This window comes from Corylus avellana, chromosome ca7, assembly GCF_901000735.1.
Source record: "Corylus avellana chromosome ca7, CavTom2PMs-1.0".
Lineage (NCBI taxonomy): Eukaryota > Viridiplantae > Streptophyta > Magnoliopsida > Fagales > Betulaceae > Corylus > Corylus avellana.
This window is the reverse complement of record NC_081547.1, coordinates 5,178,376-5,199,931: the sequence shown is the minus strand read 5'-3', so window position 1 is coordinate 5,199,931 and position 21,556 is coordinate 5,178,376. Positions and strand designations below refer to the sequence as shown.

At 37.0% G+C, this 21,556-nt stretch overlaps 3 protein-coding genes and 2 pseudogenes across 3 annotated transcripts; 3 read left to right on the top strand and 2 right to left on the bottom strand.

The window, feature by feature from the left end:
* Nucleotides 1-1,236: 1,236 nt before the first annotated feature.
* On the bottom strand, nucleotides 1,237-7,242 carry LOC132188208 (protein ABIL1). The gene is made up of 9 exons (XM_059602617.1): nucleotides 6,659-7,242; nucleotides 5,607-5,689; nucleotides 4,688-4,838; nucleotides 4,497-4,596; nucleotides 4,288-4,380; nucleotides 4,080-4,164; nucleotides 3,883-3,935; nucleotides 3,674-3,780; nucleotides 1,237-1,778 (listed from the first exon to the last, which is right to left on the bottom strand). Exons 1-9 carry the CDS (start codon nucleotides 6,749-6,751, stop codon nucleotides 1,623-1,625), a joined length of 921 nt encoding a protein of 306 aa, XP_059458600.1. The 5' UTR covers nucleotides 6,752-7,242; the 3' UTR covers nucleotides 1,237-1,622.
* Nucleotides 7,243-8,635: 1,393 nt separating this feature from the next.
* Nucleotides 8,636-11,526, top strand: LOC132187071 (uncharacterized). The gene is made up of 2 exons (XM_059601228.1): nucleotides 8,636-9,166; nucleotides 10,860-11,526. The coding sequence occupies exons 1-2, from the start codon at nucleotides 8,841-8,843 to the stop codon at nucleotides 11,275-11,277; spliced, it is 744 nt and encodes a 247-aa protein (XP_059457211.1). The 5' UTR covers nucleotides 8,636-8,840; the 3' UTR covers nucleotides 11,278-11,526.
* A 1,528-nt stretch (nucleotides 11,527-13,054) lies between these two features.
* On the top strand, nucleotides 13,055-14,267 carry LOC132187271 (hevamine-A-like; annotated as a pseudogene).
* A 2,242-nt stretch (nucleotides 14,268-16,509) lies between these two features.
* Nucleotides 16,510-17,641, top strand: LOC132187688 (hevamine-A-like; annotated as a pseudogene).
* Nucleotides 17,642-18,571: 930 nt separating this feature from the next.
* LOC132187564 (delta(8)-fatty-acid desaturase 2) lies at nucleotides 18,572-20,346 on the bottom strand. The gene is made up of 2 exons (XM_059601913.1): nucleotides 20,157-20,346; nucleotides 18,572-20,063 (listed from the first exon to the last, which is right to left on the bottom strand). The coding sequence occupies exon 2, from the start codon at nucleotides 20,060-20,062 to the stop codon at nucleotides 18,719-18,721; it is 1,344 nt and encodes a 447-aa protein (XP_059457896.1). The 5' UTR covers nucleotide 20,063; nucleotides 20,157-20,346; the 3' UTR covers nucleotides 18,572-18,718.
* Between the last annotated feature and the right edge of the window lie 1,210 nt (nucleotides 20,347-21,556).

The window sequence follows — 21,556 nt, the reverse complement described above, 5'->3', positions numbered from 1 at the left end:
GACGAAAGTACAATTTTCGTTTTTAACCATAAGTGAGCTTCTATTTAGGATATGAATCGAAATTGAGATAAAGAAAAATAAAGTCCTTAAAGCCACAAGGAGTAATGAGTTATAAGCATACTATTATGCTATTTTATTAAAACTTAAAGCCAAAAAAGAAAAAAACGTGTGCAACCTATGATGGCCACCCCGTCTATTATTTATTTTTCTATTTTTTAATGAGAATGATGTGAAAAATATTGTTTACATTATTTTTATTATTTATTTATAATGAAATTTGAGATTTAAAAAAGTACAAGGTGGTCCTCAAATATTTTTTCTTTTATTTATTTCCTTTTTATTTTTCTCTTTTCAGTTGATGATAAAAGAACAATACGTGTAAAAGTAAAGTTCCTAAAATCTTAATGGATGTTTTTAAAATAAATAGACGAGGCTTTAGTCACTTCAATCTTTATCATAGTTATCAACTCAATATTTTATTATACTTATTAATTTAGTATTAATTATGAATTTAAAAATATTTTAAAAGTTGTAAATATTGAGGCAATTTATTTTAAAAATAAAAGTTGAGATTTTTCAGCTTTAAAAACTCTAGATGGTAATAATGCCCTAAAAATTTTAAACGAATGTTATTCAAACGTGACATCAAAAATAGAGGCATGTACAGAAAACATGATAAATATACTTTCTTTCTAAAGGACTCTGCAGTATATACTTTCTTTCTAAAGGACTCTGCAGTCTGCACCAGAAACTAGAAAGTAAGACAGGCATAGTTCATATAGAAAAAAGGGAAACATACCTGCAGAAAGAAGTACAGCTATAATCTGGCAAACTTTCATCGATGGCAAAAGCTCTCAGAATATCAAGCCATGTCCTTTTGTTCTAGAAACACATCTGATCCCAACTATCTTGGAATCATGGTAATCAAGATATGAATAATTACATCTGGATCCTCCAGAGTTCCCTTATGACTCTAGATATATTAGAGTTCTTAAAATCTCAACAATTGTTTTTGTACTAAATAATTCAGATATTACCACCTCAACATTTATCTTACTTTTATCAACTCAATATTTGTTAAGGATTGAGAATATGTTAAAAGTGCTAAATATTGAGGTGGCAAAATCTGAATAATTTAACTTTAAAACGATGGTTAGAAAATAAGGAACTCCATTAGCTCCTGATCTTAGCTGGTGATTACTGGTCCCAAATATAGTTGAAGCAACACTAGGAATGCTTAACCATCATCAATCAGCAATATTGACACAAAATGTTCTTATTCACTACATTGTTACATGTACAAGTGTATGAACAGTGATAAATCACAAGCATGGGCATAGAACTTACATACTCTGGACAAAGAATATCATGACATCATGGATTAGGGCTAATACTCGAGCGAGCAGATCCTGAGAGTCTTCATTAGGAGGATTTTAAGCACATTTTTTTCTCATTATTAGCAGCCAAATGAAAGGGTTGGAGTAGAGTGAATTTCATTTCAAGCAATTTCTGAACTAGTGGCCAAGAAAACAGCCCATCAAGCACCGAAGATATTTCCCGGCAATTTGACTCAAATAATTGGGAAGGTTTGCAGGGCAACATCTTCGATTTCTTTAAAAGATTTATGCAACAGAACCAGCCTTCAGCTTTGGTGTTTTCTGTTTGACAAAGAAAGCTGATAGTACACTTTTGCTGCGAACAGGGACACGTACAATCTGTCGATTTTGATTTTCAAATGACCTGTGAGCTGTCAATGCTTTGGAACTCTCGATTGTGTCCTACAGAAAAAAAAAAAGAAAAAAAGAAAAGAACTTCGTCAGCTTTCTAATTTCACTCATCTATTAAGACAGGTAACAAGTATAGCAGAACAAGAAATAATGTGCAGTGCAATGAGGAAACAAATATCCTTGTCTAGTTTTGGTCAAATGCAACCCATCTTCTAGAGACAGCTACACCAACTGAATAGTCTGATTATCTGATCAATCTGATGTTTGAAATACATGCATTCTGGATAATACACATAAACAGCATTGGAAAATATTAATCTAACGCTATTTTCTATCAGATACAATATATTCTTTTTCAGAAAAGATTGTCCTAAAGACAGAAAAGAACTACATAGTCCAGTGGTTCCCCAAAACTATATCAGACAAACCTGTAGAAATAAGTATAAAAAGGAAATACTTCGGTGGGGAACTTCGACAAAATCTAACAAATTCGGATCAGCTTATAAACTCTTTCACATGGTATGCAGCCCATTGATAAATAATCAACAGTCTCCAGAAACAGATTTTGTTGTGCACACACAGCCACTGAGTTGCTTGATGTGCATAATGTTGTCTCATTAATCACATGCCTAAAGCTAACACACTTGTAAGAGTGCACCACATTACCACCAGTTTGATTTAACAAAAAGATTCTCCACACTGTTGACAAACATCATATATTGTATCTTCTTGTAGGAAAGATAAGATGTGTTCTTATGCTCTGTGCAAGGCAGTCTGCCACGAACCAAAGCTTCCAGCTTTGAAAGCAGTGCTTTCCAGTCTTGCTCAGAAAGTGCAGTATTTTAAAAATATTCTGGTAGTTCATCCTAGGGGTTGGGTATTTTAGTACCCACAGATCTATCAATGCTTGTTTCTTGCCAAGCCATCAAATTCAGTTGAGGACAATTAAAATCATCAGTGACTCACAGGCAGTTATATAATAACATTGCATTATAGTTCACACCACCATCTGCGTCACAATCCGCCTTAGCACTAGAATAAGATAAAAATAGTTCAGCAGAACCAGACATAAGCAAACCAGAAACACAATGCCTACTGACCCAGACCACTCAAAACATGAACTTCTCATCTAAATCCCACTAGAACACAATATGCTCCAGTACCCTAATGTTGGATAGATAGAGTTTACTGCAGAGACAGGATAGAAACCACCCATAACCATGCCCACCAACCAAGACTACTCAAAACCCAAACTTCCTAAGCAAATTCATTCAGAACACAACCTGCCCCAGTACTATCCCCCAAGACGATAGAATAGTTCTGCTGCAGAGCCAGCATTTAAACAATAGCCAAGCCTACCAACCCATCCCAGTCATCAGCTTGCAACAATAGAAAAAAGCTGAAATGCTCCAAGAACACACAGCTGAGTGCATATCAAGGCTTTTTCCTTTTAGATTTCACCTGACATCTTTGCTTGAGTTCATGTGCAAGGGTCTCGCCAATAATAATTGGTGAGAATCATGCCTAAATTAATGCCTAGACTATCCACATGTGGAACTTATCACCTACTCAAAATCACATTGTTTAATCCCCATCAGTGAGAAACTTTTGTTAAGATATAAATTTGAAAGTAGGAATACGAAAGGCAATAAGATTGATAACAAACCACAGTATCAAATGGTAATACATAAGAAGTTTTCAAGACGCTTTCATGAAAGATATAATGTACCATTAAAAAATAATTGTGACTGATGACCCTTCCCAGACCAGGTTACTTACAAATGGTTAACACGCTCTTTTAATAAGTACAAATGGTTCACATGCTTATAAAGAAATTCAAGCAAATAACATGGCAAACACAAAAAGTCCAACGACTCTCAATTTTGATACTCAAGCATGCAAAAGAATGTTGCGCATGTCTGCGAGCTTTTTTGTTTTGACATTACCCTTCTCGTGGCAGTCAATGTTTGCATAACTGCACTAGAAGCAAGACCTCCACTTGAAAATTGAAGATGAGCTGGTGAGGATTTATTCCTGATAGTCTCTTCATTCTCTGCAAGCACATGAGCTTGAAGAATAAGTATCATATCCATCTATAGTCCAATAGCAACTAAACGAGATAAATATGACAAGGTGTGACTCTAATTCGACATACCTACAAGATGGAAAACCCCAGAAGCCTTTCCAGAGATTTTTGGGTCTTCAGTGCTGCACAAAAAGGAAAATGTCAAAAACCCAAGAGAGAAAAAAGTCTTTATGCTCTCTTCAAATATTAAGACAAAGACACATAAACAGAAAAGGAGATACTGTGTCCACCATTTGAAACTTTACACAAGAACCTTTTTTGGTTACCTGGTTGAAGCATGGGGGTTTCCTTTCAGGGTAGACTTCGTTTCTGCGGCTAAATGCCAAGAAAGAGTTTTTGATGCAAGGATACCTGCTTAAAACACGTGATAAATAATAGAAAATTCACTTAATGCAAAATGAGAAGCAGCATCAAAACCAAAATGAAAAACTGAAAAAGCAAGATATCCCTACTGAAAAACTACGAAGTACATACCTTGAGGCTGAAGACGAGCTCTAGGTTGAAAGTGGCTCTGTCTAGCATCAGTCTGTATGTGTGGACTAAATTGTACCTTCTTATTGACAGAATCTACATTGGAGGCGAAGCCAGAAAATTAGAAAGAGAAGAAAAAAAAGAAGTTTAAAAAAAAAAACTCATCATACTAATTATAAATTCTAAAAGAAGCTCATCATAGTTAGTCTTACTTGGTAAAATGTAGTGTTTATGGTGCCTAGGGATGAAAGCCAACAACTGCTGCTGCCTGAGGCCTTCTCTAATTGTGTATGTTTGACATGTCAGAAGTTGCTGATATTAAGAAATCATGTTGGTTCAGCTCTATCAATTCAACAATCCCTCGACAATAGCACATCCAATTAGACTAATGTGAGCAATTTACCTGATTTAGACAAGAAATCCTAAGCTCCATGGTTGAGACTTCTAACGCTTGCTGATCGAGAAGGTCAGTCAACTTGTAAGCGACCGTGCCAAGGTGATCAACAGCATTTACCAGGGCCCGAACAGCATAATCTTTCAGATTGTCCAGTACCCTGAGACAAAAATACAAAAATAATTTTCTGCCATGTAGATTATCTTTGATTCTCTCTCGAAAAACTTAACAAAGACTTGTATCCCTTGTCCTAAATTCTTAAGGTTAGCCGCACAGCCTCCAACTCTATCTAGGACAATGATATACCATCATGTCTATTTTCAGCATCTTGAACCACATAAGAAAGTTTAGAAAATGTGTACATACTATCTTTAACATATATTGGATGTACATATCAGTTGCAAATTAGAGGTAAGGACCAACATAACATGAGCCCCTCCTATATTCCCACGATTGTGCCCTATCTTGTAAAAGTTTCCAAATCAATCTAATTGTTTATGTTTGTTAGACCATATGCTTTAAAATTCTGTCCCTTATTCTAATTACCGTGTTGTTTCTTCAAGTGCAATTCATATACTTTTTGGTCCTACTCTTCAACGTTAGAGAGAAACTCTTGTCAAATCCAAATTTTGAAAAGCGTTGAATGCATCTATTCTAAGTTTTTCATTAGATGCTACATAGTATTTAATTGACATCGCGACTTATTCTGTGATAATGCCATTGAAGTTCAGTCGAATTCTTAGTCTAGGAGAGTGCCATGTAGGAATCTCATCAAGGATGATGTTGGTTTAGTTACATGCAAATCTTTAAGATCATACGGTCATACAACAACTGCAGTGTGAGAAATGACATAAGCTCTCACTAATGAAACGATGTAACGCAATAAATTCATTGCGTAAATTATGTACAATGAAATTGGTAGTCTTACATCTGTTTCTGCTCACTGTGAAGATACGATTTTTCACAATATTCTGCAGCAGAATACAGTTGAGGTCTTAAGTTCTTAAGTTCCTGGAATAATGACAAAATGATCAGATTAGAATCAAAGCAACAATTTTGCATCAAACAACATAATCACATTGCCATAAGAGAAATTATTCATAAGAATGCTACATGAAAGAGTTTAATAAGCATAAGCACAAAAATATTTTAACAAATAGAAGAAATCAAAGCAATCCCAGAAAATAATAGATAATATGAAAGGTATCTGACCATATTACATATACCTGATATTACTCCTTGCGACATAAACAAGTACGGCTTGACATATAGCATAGAATATATATATATATATATATATATATATATATATATGAGTTTACCAGTTTCCTGCCTTTCAGGGCTCATGTAGTGAGATAAATTTAAAAAAAAATTTGTTTTATAAGTGTAGTGAGATAAATTAAAAATGCCTAACATCACATGAGTAAAATCTATTTGGGGAAATTGTGCCAATAAAAAAAACCATATAACATATCTAACATGCCCTTGTACACAAAGGAAGAACCCCCCTCCCCCCCGGCGCCAAAATAACCATTACATCTCCTCATAGTAGTACAACACACTAATTATTCCTTAACAAAATTCAGCAATCTTAGCATGTAATTTCCCAGTAGCAATGCACAAAATGAGAAAGATTACACTAACTCCTCAGTCTCCTCTCCTGACTGCCAAGAAAATAGATAGATAAAGAAAACATAACGGGTTAAAATGTCTCAATTCCAGTCCGCCTAACACAACCGTTTGACTCAGTTGACTCGATTATTTTCCATAATTTCCAACCCCTTTTCTCTTTCCTTAACTTTCAAAACAATCAAACGGCAACAGTACGTAAATTGTAAAAATTTGGCCATAGAGCATACCAAGCATAACAAAATTGATCAATGAAACAACAAGAATCCAGATCTGGCCCTAAAAAAACCCGGCAACAAACTCATCCACAAATGCATAACATAAAAATTATCTGAAAGAGAGCTGCTGAACCTGCAAAGCTTTGACGAAGCTTTTGCTGCGCTCCATGGAGACCTCGTCGAAGGTCATGGCCGGATTGGCTGGCCTCGCTTGCTCCACTTCCATTTCAGTAGCAATCACCAACGCTCTGGATTTTACGGTCAACTACAAGAAAGAAATGGAAGAGCCCGAGAGCATTGACAAAGAATAAAAAGGGAATATATTAAGGGTTAGATTTGGGGTTAGGTTCTGGTTGGAGAGCTAATAAGCGAGTGGTTTTAGAGAGAGAGAGAGTGAGAGTGAGGTCGAAGCAATCGCGGCAAATGCGATTTTGGAGTTAATGGGAAGCGAAAATGACAGTGGGATTACTTTATTCATTTATTGTGACTTTGTGAGCGGTAAGTGGGTAGTTGATGGGCGTTATTGAGACGGTGGTTCTCATTGATTAAACAACAACCAGTAATCGTCTCTCTCCGACCTACGACGACGAAATGACGAAACTCTCCCCCATTAATGAGCTCGGAAATTCCAACCGGATGGCCTGTAGGGACGATGATGACGACGATGAGATGACGAAGCTCTCCGTGGCATGACGACGATGAATCGAACTGTCTCTCTCCGACGCGTATAGTGGCATCACTGGCATGTGACTATACGGACGAGTCAAGGTTGATGGAAAATTTTCACACATGAGACAAAACTTTAAAAATATACCTCACAAATACGAGTAATGCTATAAGTCTTCTTATAGTCATCCTAAATGTGATGTAACTTTTAAAATTACCAATATATCAAAATTCAATATATCATATCTCAAGTTTAACAATAATTTTAAAAACTACATCACATTTTGGAGGATCCTAAGATGATTATAGGAGGACTTATAACATTACTCTACAAATACACACAGAAGAATTTCTTCCCCACCAAACCTAATCTATGACGAACTTAACCGCTGCCTTAGCTAACCCATGTGTTGCAGTGTTTGTGACTACTAATATGGGAAAATGTGCAATAATCATCTGAATATCCTCTACTAGTTGTTTGAATCAGCTCCATTTTTTGACTAGTATAATTCATAGCTTGAACCACTTTGAGCGCATCACCTTCCAAAATAATATTTAAAGTGCATATTTCTTTCAAAATTTAATAGCTTGGACAATTGCCAAAGCTTGTTCTTGATGACCCATTTTTTTACAAGCTCTTAGCTGCAATCACAAAACCCTCACGTTCTCGCACCTCAATTCCTATGCTTATCCTCCCATCTATGGCATCCATCGCTGCATCTGGTGACGGAGGAAGGAGGTGGCTAGAATAGTTCATGGTCACCTCCAACTTATAAGAAAGAAAAAAAATTTATTGTATATCGACTCCTAACAACACAATTTATTACCCATTAATCTCTTTCCATACTAAACTCAACCTCCGTCCCGGTCGTTCCAATTTTCCTTATAGATTTTCTTCTAACGGGATTTCCATATATTTTTGGAGAGGCTACGAAACAAAACCGCAGCTGAAACCAATGGTTGAAATCAGGAGTCAGCAAGAATACTTCACTGTTCACTCACAGCAAACTCAATGGAGCTACTATAGCCTATAGGGTTGTTCACAAAATTGCATTAATCTGGATTTAATTAATTCTTAACCTTTTATAGAAGGACATTAATTTTCTTTTAACTTAATTGAAAAAATAATTTCAACCCAATAAATAAAATTATATGTATTTTTTTAACATGTAAGAAATATATAATTTGTTAATTAACATGTAAAAAAATACATATTTTTTTAATAAAATTATTATTTAAAAAACATGTAAATCTCTACCCAGGAAAATTTTATCCTTTGGCACCGTGGCTGTGGGTCTATGTGATGCGATCTAGACCGTTCGTTCGTCTTTATCCGGACGTACGACCCAGATCGGAGTAAATTCGCCTGATGTCAATCTTTGGCACGACATATTCCAACTGCCAATCACATTTTTTTTTCTTAATTTTAATTACTCGATAATTCCAATTATCCGGAAACATAAAACATCATGTTATCCAAAACAGATTTCGTTTCCCTTTCTCATTTTCTCGCCACCCAAACAAGTTCTATTAGAAAAAAATTCCGTTCACTTTCCCGGGAAAAATGGAATTATTTTCTCAATTGACCTTCCTCTAATATCACCTTTTCCAAACCCCAAAATTTCATTTTCAGAAAATTTGACCGTTCCATGGCTCTTCTCATCCATTCACCTGAAATTTCCACTCTCCCGAAGTTCTTCTGTAACCCTAGTCCTAGGAATCCCAAAAGCTTCATTACTTTGAGGAATAACGGAAAGGCTGGGTCTAGGGGTAGGGTTAGGGTTAGGGTTTCGGGGCTGGATCAAGGTGTAAACTTGTACGGACAATTCTCGGCTCCGGTGAAGCGAGGTTCCAAGCCGAGCAAAGAGGAGGAAGAGAAGCAGAATTACTATGTGAATGTGGGCTACGCGATTCGGACTCTGAGAGAGGAGTTTCCCGAGGTCTTTTACAGGGAGCTCAGTTATGATATCTATAGGTATGATGTTTTATTTTTATTTTTTGAATTTCATCTTATGTTTGTTGCATTTGCAATCTACCTGTTTTGTTGAAAATTGAGGAAAATAAAAGAAAAATTACGATTTTTTGTTGTATACTCCTTGTGGTTGTTAATCAATCGAAAACCCATATCAATTTAGCGAAATTGTTGAATCATGCTTGTTTATGTGATGGGAAACAAGAAGTAAATTAAACTTGTGAATTTGATCGGTGATTATAATTGGAAAGTCACCCCCTTTGTTTAAATTAGAATCGCATGGAGGGTTAAGATTCATTTCGATGTCAAGGTAAAACTTATTTATCATTCAACTTACAAAGAAATTATATGCTTTATCTATCTGGTAGGAATACTGTTATGGTTAATTCGGTATCATCACTACAAATAAGCTAGACACCATGTTCTTAGTGCCTGCCTGCTTACCCACATTATGCCTTATAAGTTATAAAGTTAGTCATTTTATTTTGTAACACTAATTAAGGCTATAGCCTATGATACTTCAGCAAAAGTATTTGTTGGGATATTTGGGTCAGTTTTACTTAAAAGAAAAATTGATCTAGGATCTTCCCTGAGGAGAGGGAGCTGGGTATGACCAGATCAAAAAAGCTTGTGATACGCTGCCACTAAAGCTTAGGTGTGATTTTTTAAACTGTAATCATTATAGTTTTTGTTATTGAGGATGGGTAGGTAGCGAGTTTTTTCCTTAAGTCTTCTCTAGATGGATATTTAAATGAAAATTGCTTATAAAAAAATATGGACACTAAATTGAAAATAAACTGTGTGATTTTGAGCATCTCATTTAATTAAGAGTGCATGGACAGAAAAGCATGGAAAAGATTTAGCATTATTCTGTATCTTGGGCTTGTATTTTTCATGCATCTTTTGATAGATTATTGGTGATACTTGTCAACAACAATAGCAGACAGATTAACATCATTACTATCCTTCACAACACGAGAACAGTAATTCTAGGTAATAGTCACAGAATAATATTGCAGTGTTCAAATTCAAACCTGTGTATTATATATAGAGAGATATACATTGAATCTGCATGCATGTCATGGTGTAGTTGCAGATAGGTTCCAATGTTCAATGCATGGCACCGCCTCTTAGACACTTGGACTCATCACTCAACTCACCTCCCACACACTTCTACCCATGCCGAAGAAAATTTGTCAGAAGTGGACATGTAATGATTAAAATATATATGTGAATGGTGTTAGTTTTTACTTTTGACCAAGGAAGACACTGAAGGAGCATATATATATATTGCATAACAGTTGGTTGCAGTTATTTGTATGCTGATTTCCCAAAATTATATCAAAACTATTGCTGTTGCAGATTATTGAGGGATGAGTTTGCATTGTTAAGACTATAGATGCCAATGAAAGTAAGGACGTTTCAGGCTATCATGTAGAAGTTCTTATCATGTTTGGTTGAAATTATATATATATATATAATGTTTGCAGTTATGAACTGATCTATGTCCACGTATATATGGCAAGAATGAGGTATTTGATTGTCTAGCACACATGCCAGTAGCCTAGACAAGACTTGTATGCATTTTTTTATTTTCACTAGCTCATAAAACTTTGTGCCTATCATTATCACATGGAATTTTGTTAAAAAAACATCTTGAGTATATGCTAACAATTTTCATTGGTACTTTGGGCAGGGATGACATCGTTTTTAAAGATCCTCTCAATACTTTTAGTGGCATTCAGAACTATAAATCAATTTTCTGGGCACTACGATTCCATGGCCAGATATTTTTTAAGGCTTTGTGGGTTGACATCGTTAGTGTGTGGCAGCCCATGGAGAACAGCATAATGGTTCGATGGACCGTCCATGGCATCCCACGAGTCCCATGGGAGAGTCATGGTCGATTTGATGCCACCTCAGAATATAAATTCGATAAGAAAGGAAAGATATTCGAGCATCGAGTTGACAACATTGCTTTCAATTCACCTTCAAAGTTTCGGGTGCTGGCTGTGGAGGATTTAATCCGAACTCTTGGTTGTCCCTCAACCCCGAGACCAACTTATTTTGAAATTTCTTCTCCTCCATCTTCAGAAAGAACTTATCATTACTAAAGCGCTTTACACATTTTGAAATAAATTGTGCTGTGCAAGTAAATATCAAGCTAGAGCTTTGCATCTTCTTCAGTGTAAATCAGTGTGAGAACCTGGTTTAGAACGCAAAATGTTTTTGAAGTTGATAGTTCGAAGTGTGTAGTGTTTGGTTGATCTAATTATTAGCACTAGCTAATATGAACCATATTGGCATGTTGTAATTACTCAGAGATGACTTTCATCATTACTCAAAGTGTTGTTTAAGCATTGTATATTGAGTAAATGTATAGTGCAGGTTAAATGCAAATCATTTATTCGTGAATTGGGGACAAAGCAAATATGAAGCTAGAGCTTTGCATCATCTTGAATCTATACCTACACCTGGTTTTGTCTGCAAAATGTAACTTCATTTATTCGTTAATTGGTAATTAAGTAAATATCAAGCTAGAGCTTTGCATTTTCTTCAATGTATATCAGTGTAGGAATCTGTTTAAGACTGCAAAATGGTCTTGAAGTTGACAGTGATTTAGTTGTATTTTCAGATTTTAGTATAATTAAGGGTAAATTACACTTTGCCTCACTAAGCTGTCATCCCATTCTCAAATTGACCTATAAATTACAGCATACAACAATTTGAACTTATAAATTATTGCAATTTTTCAAGTTGCCTCCTGTGTCAAAATTACCCATTTGGAATGGAAAAATGTTAGCATATGCCTTGTATGTGCACGTGAGTTACCAAATTGCCCTTAAAAAATGTGACATGAATATCACCAAAGGGTGGCGGCCACACCCACTCACAACAGAGGAGTTGGTTGTACTACTGCTCTTCTAAAGGTGAAAGGTGATTGTGTGGCTTCCTATCTAAACAAGTGAGAGGTGGTCGTACAGCCATCTCCTCTAAACAAATGGGAACTCCTCGCGTGGCTACCCTATTAAAGAGATGAAGGTGGCTATGTGGCCAATCCCTGGCCATGTGGCCACCCCTTTACTACATTAGGAATGACCACACAACCACCTCTTTGAATTAGTAAGAGTAGTCCTACAACAAGTAAAATGAGTGATTGCACAACCACCTCTTTAAATAGATGGGCCGGCTGCATGGCAACCCCATCTGTTATGTTGGGGGTAGTCGTGCCTCCGTCATTCTGAAAAGGTGGGCCACCCTTCACTTGAAATAGGGTAACCCCTTTGAACAAAAATTACATTAGCTTCTTTTTTTTCTTTCTTTTTTTTAAGTGAGGGGAATCTGTACACACGTGTAGAAACACGCTAAAAATTTTCATACAAAATAATGGTCAATTTTGACACGGGACAATTCCGAACATTGCGTTAGTTTATAGGTCTGAGTTCAATGAATTGTAGTTTAAAGGTTAACTTGAGAATGTGAAGATAGTTTGGAAAGACAAACTGTAATTTACCCTACAATAAATTTACAAGTTAATTAATCCATCAGAGGAGCGTAGATTCTTGACTAATTTTTTCACGAATTAGGAATCTGGAATGAGAAGTTGAAAGGTGCAAATTGGATATAGAAAATTAGAACAGGAACATATATACTTTGTACGTAATCCATAATTCCCTTTCACAAATCTCATTATATTCTGTAATTATTCACGTATTCTGACAAATGTTGGCTGAAGATTATGAAGGGGGCAAGTAAGAGAAGTAATTTGGAAAAAGGATGACGACAGTCAACAGGTCGTTGCACCCTATTAGAGAACAAACACCATAAGGTTAAAGATAAGCCAAATCTGATGTAATTTCAAATTAAATTTCAAGATATTGAACTCACAAATGGTTTAAGTAGTACACAACTAGACAAAAGAAAGATGAGGAGAAGGAGAATTGTCTGCAATTTACAACGCCGTGTGCGTTTAACAGTGATTATTAAGATTGTGAAACTAGAGCAACCCTTCAGCCACGCACTCTTTAGCAACAGAACAAGATGATAAATGTCACAATTGGGCCATAATCCCCCTATATAAAGCATGCTTTACACTAACATAGTCAAGCAATAAAGCAACACAGAATGGCAATGGAGTTATCAAATTCAGTAGCATTATTCTGCTTAGCAATGTTAACACTGGCAATGGGTTCAAATGCTGGCGGAATAGCTATCTATTGGGGTCAAAATGGAAATGAGGGCACCTTGGCGGAGACCTGTGCCACTGGAAACTATGACTATGTGAATCTAGCTTTCCTACCAACCTTTGGAAATGTTCAGACTCCTATGATTAACCTTGCAGGCCATTGTGATCCCTACAGCAATGGCTGCACCAGCTTAAGCTCTGACATACAATCATGTCAAGCCAAAGGCATTAAGGTAATGCTTTCGATCGGAGGCGGCGCAGGGAGCTACTACCTTACCTCTTCTGAGGATGCCAGACAAGTTGCTACTTATCTTTGGAATAACTTCTTGGGAGGAAAGTCCTCCTCCCGCCCACTTGGTGCTGCTGTTTTGGATGGAATTGATTTTGATATTGAAGGGGGCACCAACCAGCACTGGGATGACTTGGCAAGGTACCTCACTGGATACAGCAAGCAGGGCAAGAAGGTGTACTTGACTGCAGCTCCACAGTGTCCTTTTCCAGATGCTTGGATTGGGGATGCTCTGAAAACTGGTCTGTTTGATTATGTCTGGGTTCAATTCTACAATAACCCTCCTTGCCAGTACACTTCTGGGAGTATTGGCAATCTGGAAGATGCATGGAAGCAGTGGACTTCAGATATCTCTGCTGCCAAGATTTCCTTGGACTACCTGCTGCTCCTGCAGCAGCAGGAAGTGGCTTCATTCCTGCATCTGATCTAACTTCCAAAGTACTTCCAGCCATTAAGGATTCTTCCAAATATGGTGGTGTTATGCTGTGGTCCAAGTATTAAGATGATCAATCTGGATATAGTTCCTCCATCAAGAGCCATGTCTGAATACCCAGATGATTTGTATCCAAGCTTCTGCATTTTTCACTTGTGTTCTCTCTATATGTTCTAATATCATGTATGATTTGTATGGAAATATCATGAGTGTGATTTTTAACTTATTTCAATCAATTTAGTCTATAAAATTATCTTGTGTCTCTTAAATGAATGATAAATGATAAAAGCAAAGTTTGAACTCAAAATCTTCGGCTTTAATACTATATTAAACAAGGGAAAAATGCAGTTTACTCCCTGAAGTTTCAGGAGTTTTTTCAATTTTAACCCCAAAGTTCAAAAATTGGCAATCTATCCCCCTAAATTTTCAAAAATTGACAATTTAAACCTTCCGTTTAATTTTTTCGTCTAAATTGACGGAAATATATGAAATTACATCATTACCCTCAGGCTTTTTTAAAAAAAATTCTGTCAAATTTAACGGAAATTAATAACTGAAGGTTTAAATTGCCAATTTTTAAAACTTCAGGAGGGTAGATTGCCAATTTTTGAACTTTAAGATTAAAATTAAAAAATTTCTGAAACTTCAGGAGGTAAACTGTATTTTCCCGTTAAACAATCACTTGTCTCCCTATCCACTCCAAGATAACCACCATCCACTGAAATAGAAGATATTTTCAAGTTAATTCAGTCAGCGACAAGATTTTCAATACCCAACCAAATATGTATAAGTTTGATTTAATAAGATGACGTTGAGTTGATGTTGAAAAATGAGGCAGAAGCAAACAAAAAAATTTCATTGAAATTTGTAGACCAAAGGCGCCGCCCTAGCCATTTGTCTCACTCTGTTGAACATACCAACAACATATAGTTGAACTCTAGTCCACCACGTAGACCACCTCTAATTCACCTATAATTTGTGTGGACATAAATAGAATACTAGGGGCAACAATTGGTAAGGGCGGAAATAAGATTTTAGATTTGGAAATTAGAAATTGAAAAATAAAAATAAAAAATTAGGAGATACAAATTTGATTTTAAAAGAATTATAGGAGTCTTTTAAAATGAAAATTGAGATACAAATTGGAGGCTTGAGAGAACTCTATAATACTTGTTCACGTGTTGGATTTGAGTCGTGTTGATGCATAGATATAAGACTATATAAATCAACTTTAACTCAATCAATTTACTTAAATGGGTCAAACCTTTTAACCATAACCCACTAATTTCGTGTTGAGTTCGTGTCAAATTTGTAGGCTGTTTAAAAAATCGACATCCCTAAATATCACTATTGAGTTTATGTCGTATCGAAATATGGATATAATATTGTAACCTACCTATTTTAATTAAACATGACAAACAATACAATCCTAATATACTAATTTCATGTTAAGTTCGTGTCTGTAAAAAATTGTGAACATTAAGAATACGCTCAAAGTGTTTTTTCTTTATTTTTCAAACATATTTTTAGAGTTTTGTAATGGATTGACGACGTGACAAGATCTTTGTCTTTCGTTATAAACGAGTTGATAGGATTTAAAATATTACGGTGGATAAAATATCTTAGGGATTGTAGATGATTTTGATGCCTAAAGTATTCGAGCTTCCTTCATCGAGTAAAGGATTGTATTTGTCCCCAATTCTTCACAAAACTGTCAGCATTACCATCATCATCTTTCGAAGTAGAAACGAACAGAGACAAAGAAGAAGAGGTGGATGAGGAGTTTTTGAGAAAAGAAAGGCATTTGGGAGGTGGGAAAATTGGAGAGACGAATGTTTCGCAGTGAAAATCAATACTAATATGAAAAAAAGAAAAAGAAAGTCAGATGCACTTCCAAATACACTGCATATTCTCTTACCTAGCAGTAAAAATCAACATTAAATTTTGAATAGAACGTCATTTCACTTGACTCACTGTCAAGTCAAAGAGTGTACGCTTAAAAATACACGTAATATTTCTCTTTATGTGAAATATAAAGATTAGCCCGTTTACAATTCAATCGTGATTTTTCACTCCCGTATCAAGAAATAAGCACTTAGAGAGCAAGTGCTTGAAACTACAGTTTGCATGTCTCAATTGGAAAGTCCATCATGTGGGAAGTGTAATAGCCCCTATCTATTTGTTAGGCACGGGAAACATCTCATCAAATCTGATATTATTTGTCAGTCAGTTAATAAATCTTAATTCTTAAACAACGTAGGGAATGAAATCTAGGACACACCGAATTAGAATTCAAGATATGGAACTTAAATATGGTTTTCCTGTTGGGGACCATGCCTTCCAAAGAAAGAAGGAAAAAAAATTGCCTTATAAGCCAAAAATTAGTTCACAACTAGACAAGGCAATATGAGAATGGAAATCGACTCAAATCCACAACGCCGTGTACGTTTATCAAAGACTATTAAGATTAAAACATAAGAAAGAAGAAGGTAACCCTTCGGCCACGCACTCAGCATGAGAACAAGATGATAATTATCATTATTGGGCCATCATTGCCTCTATAAAAAGCATGCTTAATCTTAAGATATAGTCAAGCAAAAAAGCAACAGAGCTTAAGAAAAACTCTGCACTGCTCAGTGGCTCAAGTTCCAGCGCTGCAGGTCTCAGAAAAATGGCATTGGAGTCGTCAATTTCAGTAGCATTACTCAGTTTAGTAATGCTAACACAGGCAACGGGTTCAAATGCAGGCGGAATAGCTATCTATTGGGGTCAAAATGGAAATGAGGGCACCTTGGCGGAGACCTGTGCCACTGGAAACTATGACTTTGTGAATCTAGCTTTCCTATCAAGCTTTGGAAATGGTCAGACTCCTATGATTAACCTCGCTGGCCATTGTGATCCATACAGCAATGGCGGCACCAGCTTAAGCTCTGACATAAAATCTTGTCAAGCCAAAGGCATTAAGGTGATGCTTTCAATCGGCGGAGGGGCGGGGAGCTACTACCTTACCTCGTCGGAGGATGCCCGACAAGTTGCTACTTATCTTTGGAATAACTTCTTGGGAGGAAAGTCCTCCTCCCGCCCACTTGGTGCTGCTGTTTTGGATGGAATTGATTTTGATATTGAAGGGGGCACCAGCCAGTACTGGGATGACTTGGCAAGGTACCTCTCTGGATACAGCAAGCAGGGCAAGAAGGTGTACTTGACTGCAGCTCCACAGTGTCCTTTTCCAGATGCTTGGATTGGGGGTGCTCTGAAAACTGGTCTGTTTGATTATGTCTGGGTCCAATTCTACAATAACCCTCCTTGCCAGTACACACTTCTGGGAATATTGGCAATCTGGAAGATGCATGGAAGCAGTGGACTACAGACATCCCTGCTACCAAGATTTTCCTAGGACTACCTGCTGCTCCTGCAGCAGCTGGAAGTGGCTTCATTCCAGCATCTGATCTCACTTCCCAAGTGCTTCCAGCCATAAAGGATTCTTCCAAGTATGGAGGTGTTATGCTGTGGTCCAAGTATTATGATGATCGATCTGGATACAGTTCCTCCATCAAGAGCCATGTCTAAATATATAGCTAGGTCACTCTATGATATATTTGTATCCAAGTTACTTCCTAGATGGGTGTTCTTGTATCTTGCCCTTGTGTTCTATCTATATAATAAGGAGAATTGTGTACTGTTGATACATTTTGCCTTCTTCTCCCTTTGGTTATCTTTTCCCTAAGATCTTGATGGCATGCTTAAATAACAACCTCCCATTTGCCAAAACTTTATTTAGTAATGACTGACAAGTTATCAGCAGAATAATTCTATACCCAACAATGATTAAATGCTGTTTCTATTAATAGCCATGTCAAACATTTAAATAACAACCTCCCATTTGCCAAAACAGATCTCAACCCACCATGGACTAACTTGGGGAAAGAATTGGAGGTTAGGGGGGTATACCTTAAGCTATTCCTTTTGACAGAAGTGTGGACAATATTTACCATTCCAAAAACCGCAATATATGCAAGATAAACAAGATCCTGTTATTTTTTGGAAGGCATCCACGAAAGATTCACCAACGCTGTTTTAGGAAACTTCCTCCAACAATAGATGTGACTTCAGAAGTGCTGCCAGCCATCAAGGGCTTGGCAAGCGCAAGAGGCAATGATGTGGAAGGAGTATTATACAATGTCGCGTGAAAAATTCATTCCTTTCCTTAACAGACACGCTTAGATATATAACAAAGTTGCGTAAAACAAAATCTAAAGGGTTTCAGTCTCAACTATCTCCATTTTCTACATGCATTGGCCTAATATATAAATCTATAAGAAATAAGCACAGAAGTATTAAGCTCATCCTCTGTTTTACTGCAATAGAAACTATCCAATAGCCTGGCACCTCAACATTTCAAAGTATCCAATAACTCCCACAAAGTGAAGAAATATCAAGCATAGCTTAGCACTATGTGGTAATGGAGGAAAAACATAAAATATATTTTTTGAACAAAAATAAACAAAGAAAACAAATCTGGATTTCAAATAGAAGCATAGTATATGAGATATGATATCAAATTTGGAAGTAATTGTCATCCTAATGGCACAAGCCAAGGAATATTATGAAAATACCAACCAAAAAAAAATTCATTTGTTAGTTGCCTCAGCCATGAGTATTAACAGCCTCCCACACCAAGTTTTTCGGGACAGGGCGAGTCAAGTCGCGAGCCTCCTGGGCAGCGGTCCTGAGGGTCCTGATGGTGGATAAGTTGGCAGCATAGAAGGACAAACTTCTGTAAGGCAACTTGTGCTTCTCGCATAAAGCCTCCACAATAGGAGAAACCTTCCTCAACTGGCACCGCGGCAATCGGGGGAACAAATGGTGCTCGAGCTGGAACTGCAATCCACCAAAGAACCAATCCATCCATGGCGGGCATGAAATATCCAAAGTCCCACCTGTCTGCTTCTCAAACCAATCATTCCCATTAGGATGTCCAACATAAACATCCGCTGAAAAATGGTTCAAAGTGAACTGATTGTGTTGGATCCCTGTCACAGCAAAACTCGCCATCACGAACATCACCCTCTCGCTCCAACTGGGTAGGCATGACACAAGGAGAGGAAACCAGGTCCAGAATACTAGGATTCCCAATATGTTCAATCCTCTATTAGGGACTCCCTTCCTAACGAACAACAGCAAGAGTGTCTGAACAAACAAGTTAACCCGTGCAACACACAAGATCGGGTAATATGTCCAATGCTGGTAACTGACTAGGAATCTAGACACAGAATCAAACGTCATCTCCCTCCCATAAAAGCAGGATGTTATAGAATTAAACAGTTCGGAGGACACAGCAAAGACTGGAATGTGTTGGAGATCAGGATCGTGATCAAGGCTATTGCAAGCTAGGTGGTGGGCATTATGAGTCCATTTCCACCACGCAATGCTGATCCCAGTTAAGCAATTCCCAGCCAGGATTTGCGTAACTTTGTTAAATACAGGGCTTGACATCACTTGGTAATGCCCGGAATCATGACCCACATAAGCACTCTGAATCCAAAGCAAACCCAACAGCATACCACAACCCAAATGAACCAACACGCTCTCAGATCTCAAAACACCATAAACAACAAGGGAAAACAAAAAAGTAACGCCTAACAGGGAGTACATAGTCCCATGTCCTTTCTTTTCAAACAACCCCTGTTTGGCAAACTCAGAGGCAAGCTTTCTGTAATCCTTGGACACCTCTGAGATCTTGAAATCCTGGAGATAATACCCAGTAAAAAACCTGTCGAGGTATTGCCACGCGGTTCCAGGATGGTAGGCTATGAAAGCGTCGGTGACATCTTGGCCAGCCAAACCGAGGAGAGGAGTGTCGCCACCTGGGTGATCCTTAATCCAGTCAGAGACATCGTAAACCTTGTTCTGGATAGAGATCCACAAGTCCCCTGGCTTGTTGTGCTCCTTGAGCTGCTCGACGGTGACATACTTCTTCTCCGCCTCCATTCTTGGTAGAATATGAAAAATGCAAATCTACGAATCAGAATAACACGAAAAAAAAAAAGCACATAAACTGCGAGATTTGGTAACAGAGACAAACAAATCAAGTCAAGAAATCCCCTTTCCGATAAATGGGGAGGCTTTTTATGCAAAAAACCTCAAACCCATTCTCAGGGATATCCCTGATTTGATTTGGAGTTTGAGTTTCTTCCAATGTCTCCTTCTTTCTCTCCGTTTTTCTCCTAACAACTCTTGTTGTGTTTAGTGTCGTATTAAATCCTGTTTAGAGTATCCTTCTGTACGAGGCTCAGGCTCATATATAACGTACAGCGAAGCAGCGGTTTCCAGCGAGGCACGCTCTGAGGCGTTCGCACGTGGTGGTTTTATCAAAACTAGGGAACGTTGGGGAGAATGTTGGGTGCTCCTGTTTACACGTTAAGTCACGGTTTTGACCATCGATTTGGAGGTGATGAAGGGACTTGGACGGCCTATATGGGGAAGGTGGTGAAGTTATGCTGCATGCGGGTACACGACAAAAAAATTCATTCTAGTTTAAAGAATGTGAGATATTTTTGAGAACGGTGCCTCTCATGCCTGATGTTTGGACAGGTATTCAAATGCCAGCCAAACAAAGTGTTAAGCTTTCCGGTTATTTTCTTTTCTTTTCTTTTTTATTTTTTGAATGTGTTAAAAGGCATTATATGATGACGAATAATCAAATTTGCTTCAAATAATCGCTTGCTCGTAGTGGCCACAAAGAAAGACAAAAAAACAAGGTAAAAATGTTCCTATAATATTAATGCCATTTTCTCAAATCTTATGGCACCCTTTGGTATGCTTTTACCGTGTATTTAAGATCATTCTCAGTAGCTACCTTAAAGCTATTTTCCTTCCCTACATATAAGAAAAATATCAAAAAAATTACTATTCACCTACAGTATAAAAAATGACAAGAAAACTGCTGTGAATATTCTTAAAAACGGTAAAATGATATGACCCATCTTTGTTTTGTTTTTCTTTTGTTATTTACATCAAAATTTACGACAAGGACTTTGATTTTAGTAAATTAAAAATGGAATTTCAATGTAAAAAAGAGTATATATTTTTTTGAAAAGAGTAATGTTATTCCTTAACATAGCATTTTGATCTTGGTCAATTGAGACGTGTCGATCAATATCGCACGTTCCACATGTCACTCAACTCCGGCCCAAGTTTTCTAGATTAGATGACACGTGTCTTTATGTCATTGTACAGTCTCATTTGACTAAGCTCCATTTTATAGAAGCATAATGCTCTCTCACTTTTTTGCACAATTTTTCATATTTATAGGTGACTTTTAAAACTACCATTGAATAAAAGTGAGAGTAAATATAGCATGATTATTTATAGAAACCCTAATTTTTGTACTTGGTCCAATTTCGATCCGTTTATAGAAACTCATAGGTGGCTTTTAAAACTACCATCGAATAAAAGTGAGAGTAACTGTAGCATGATTATTTA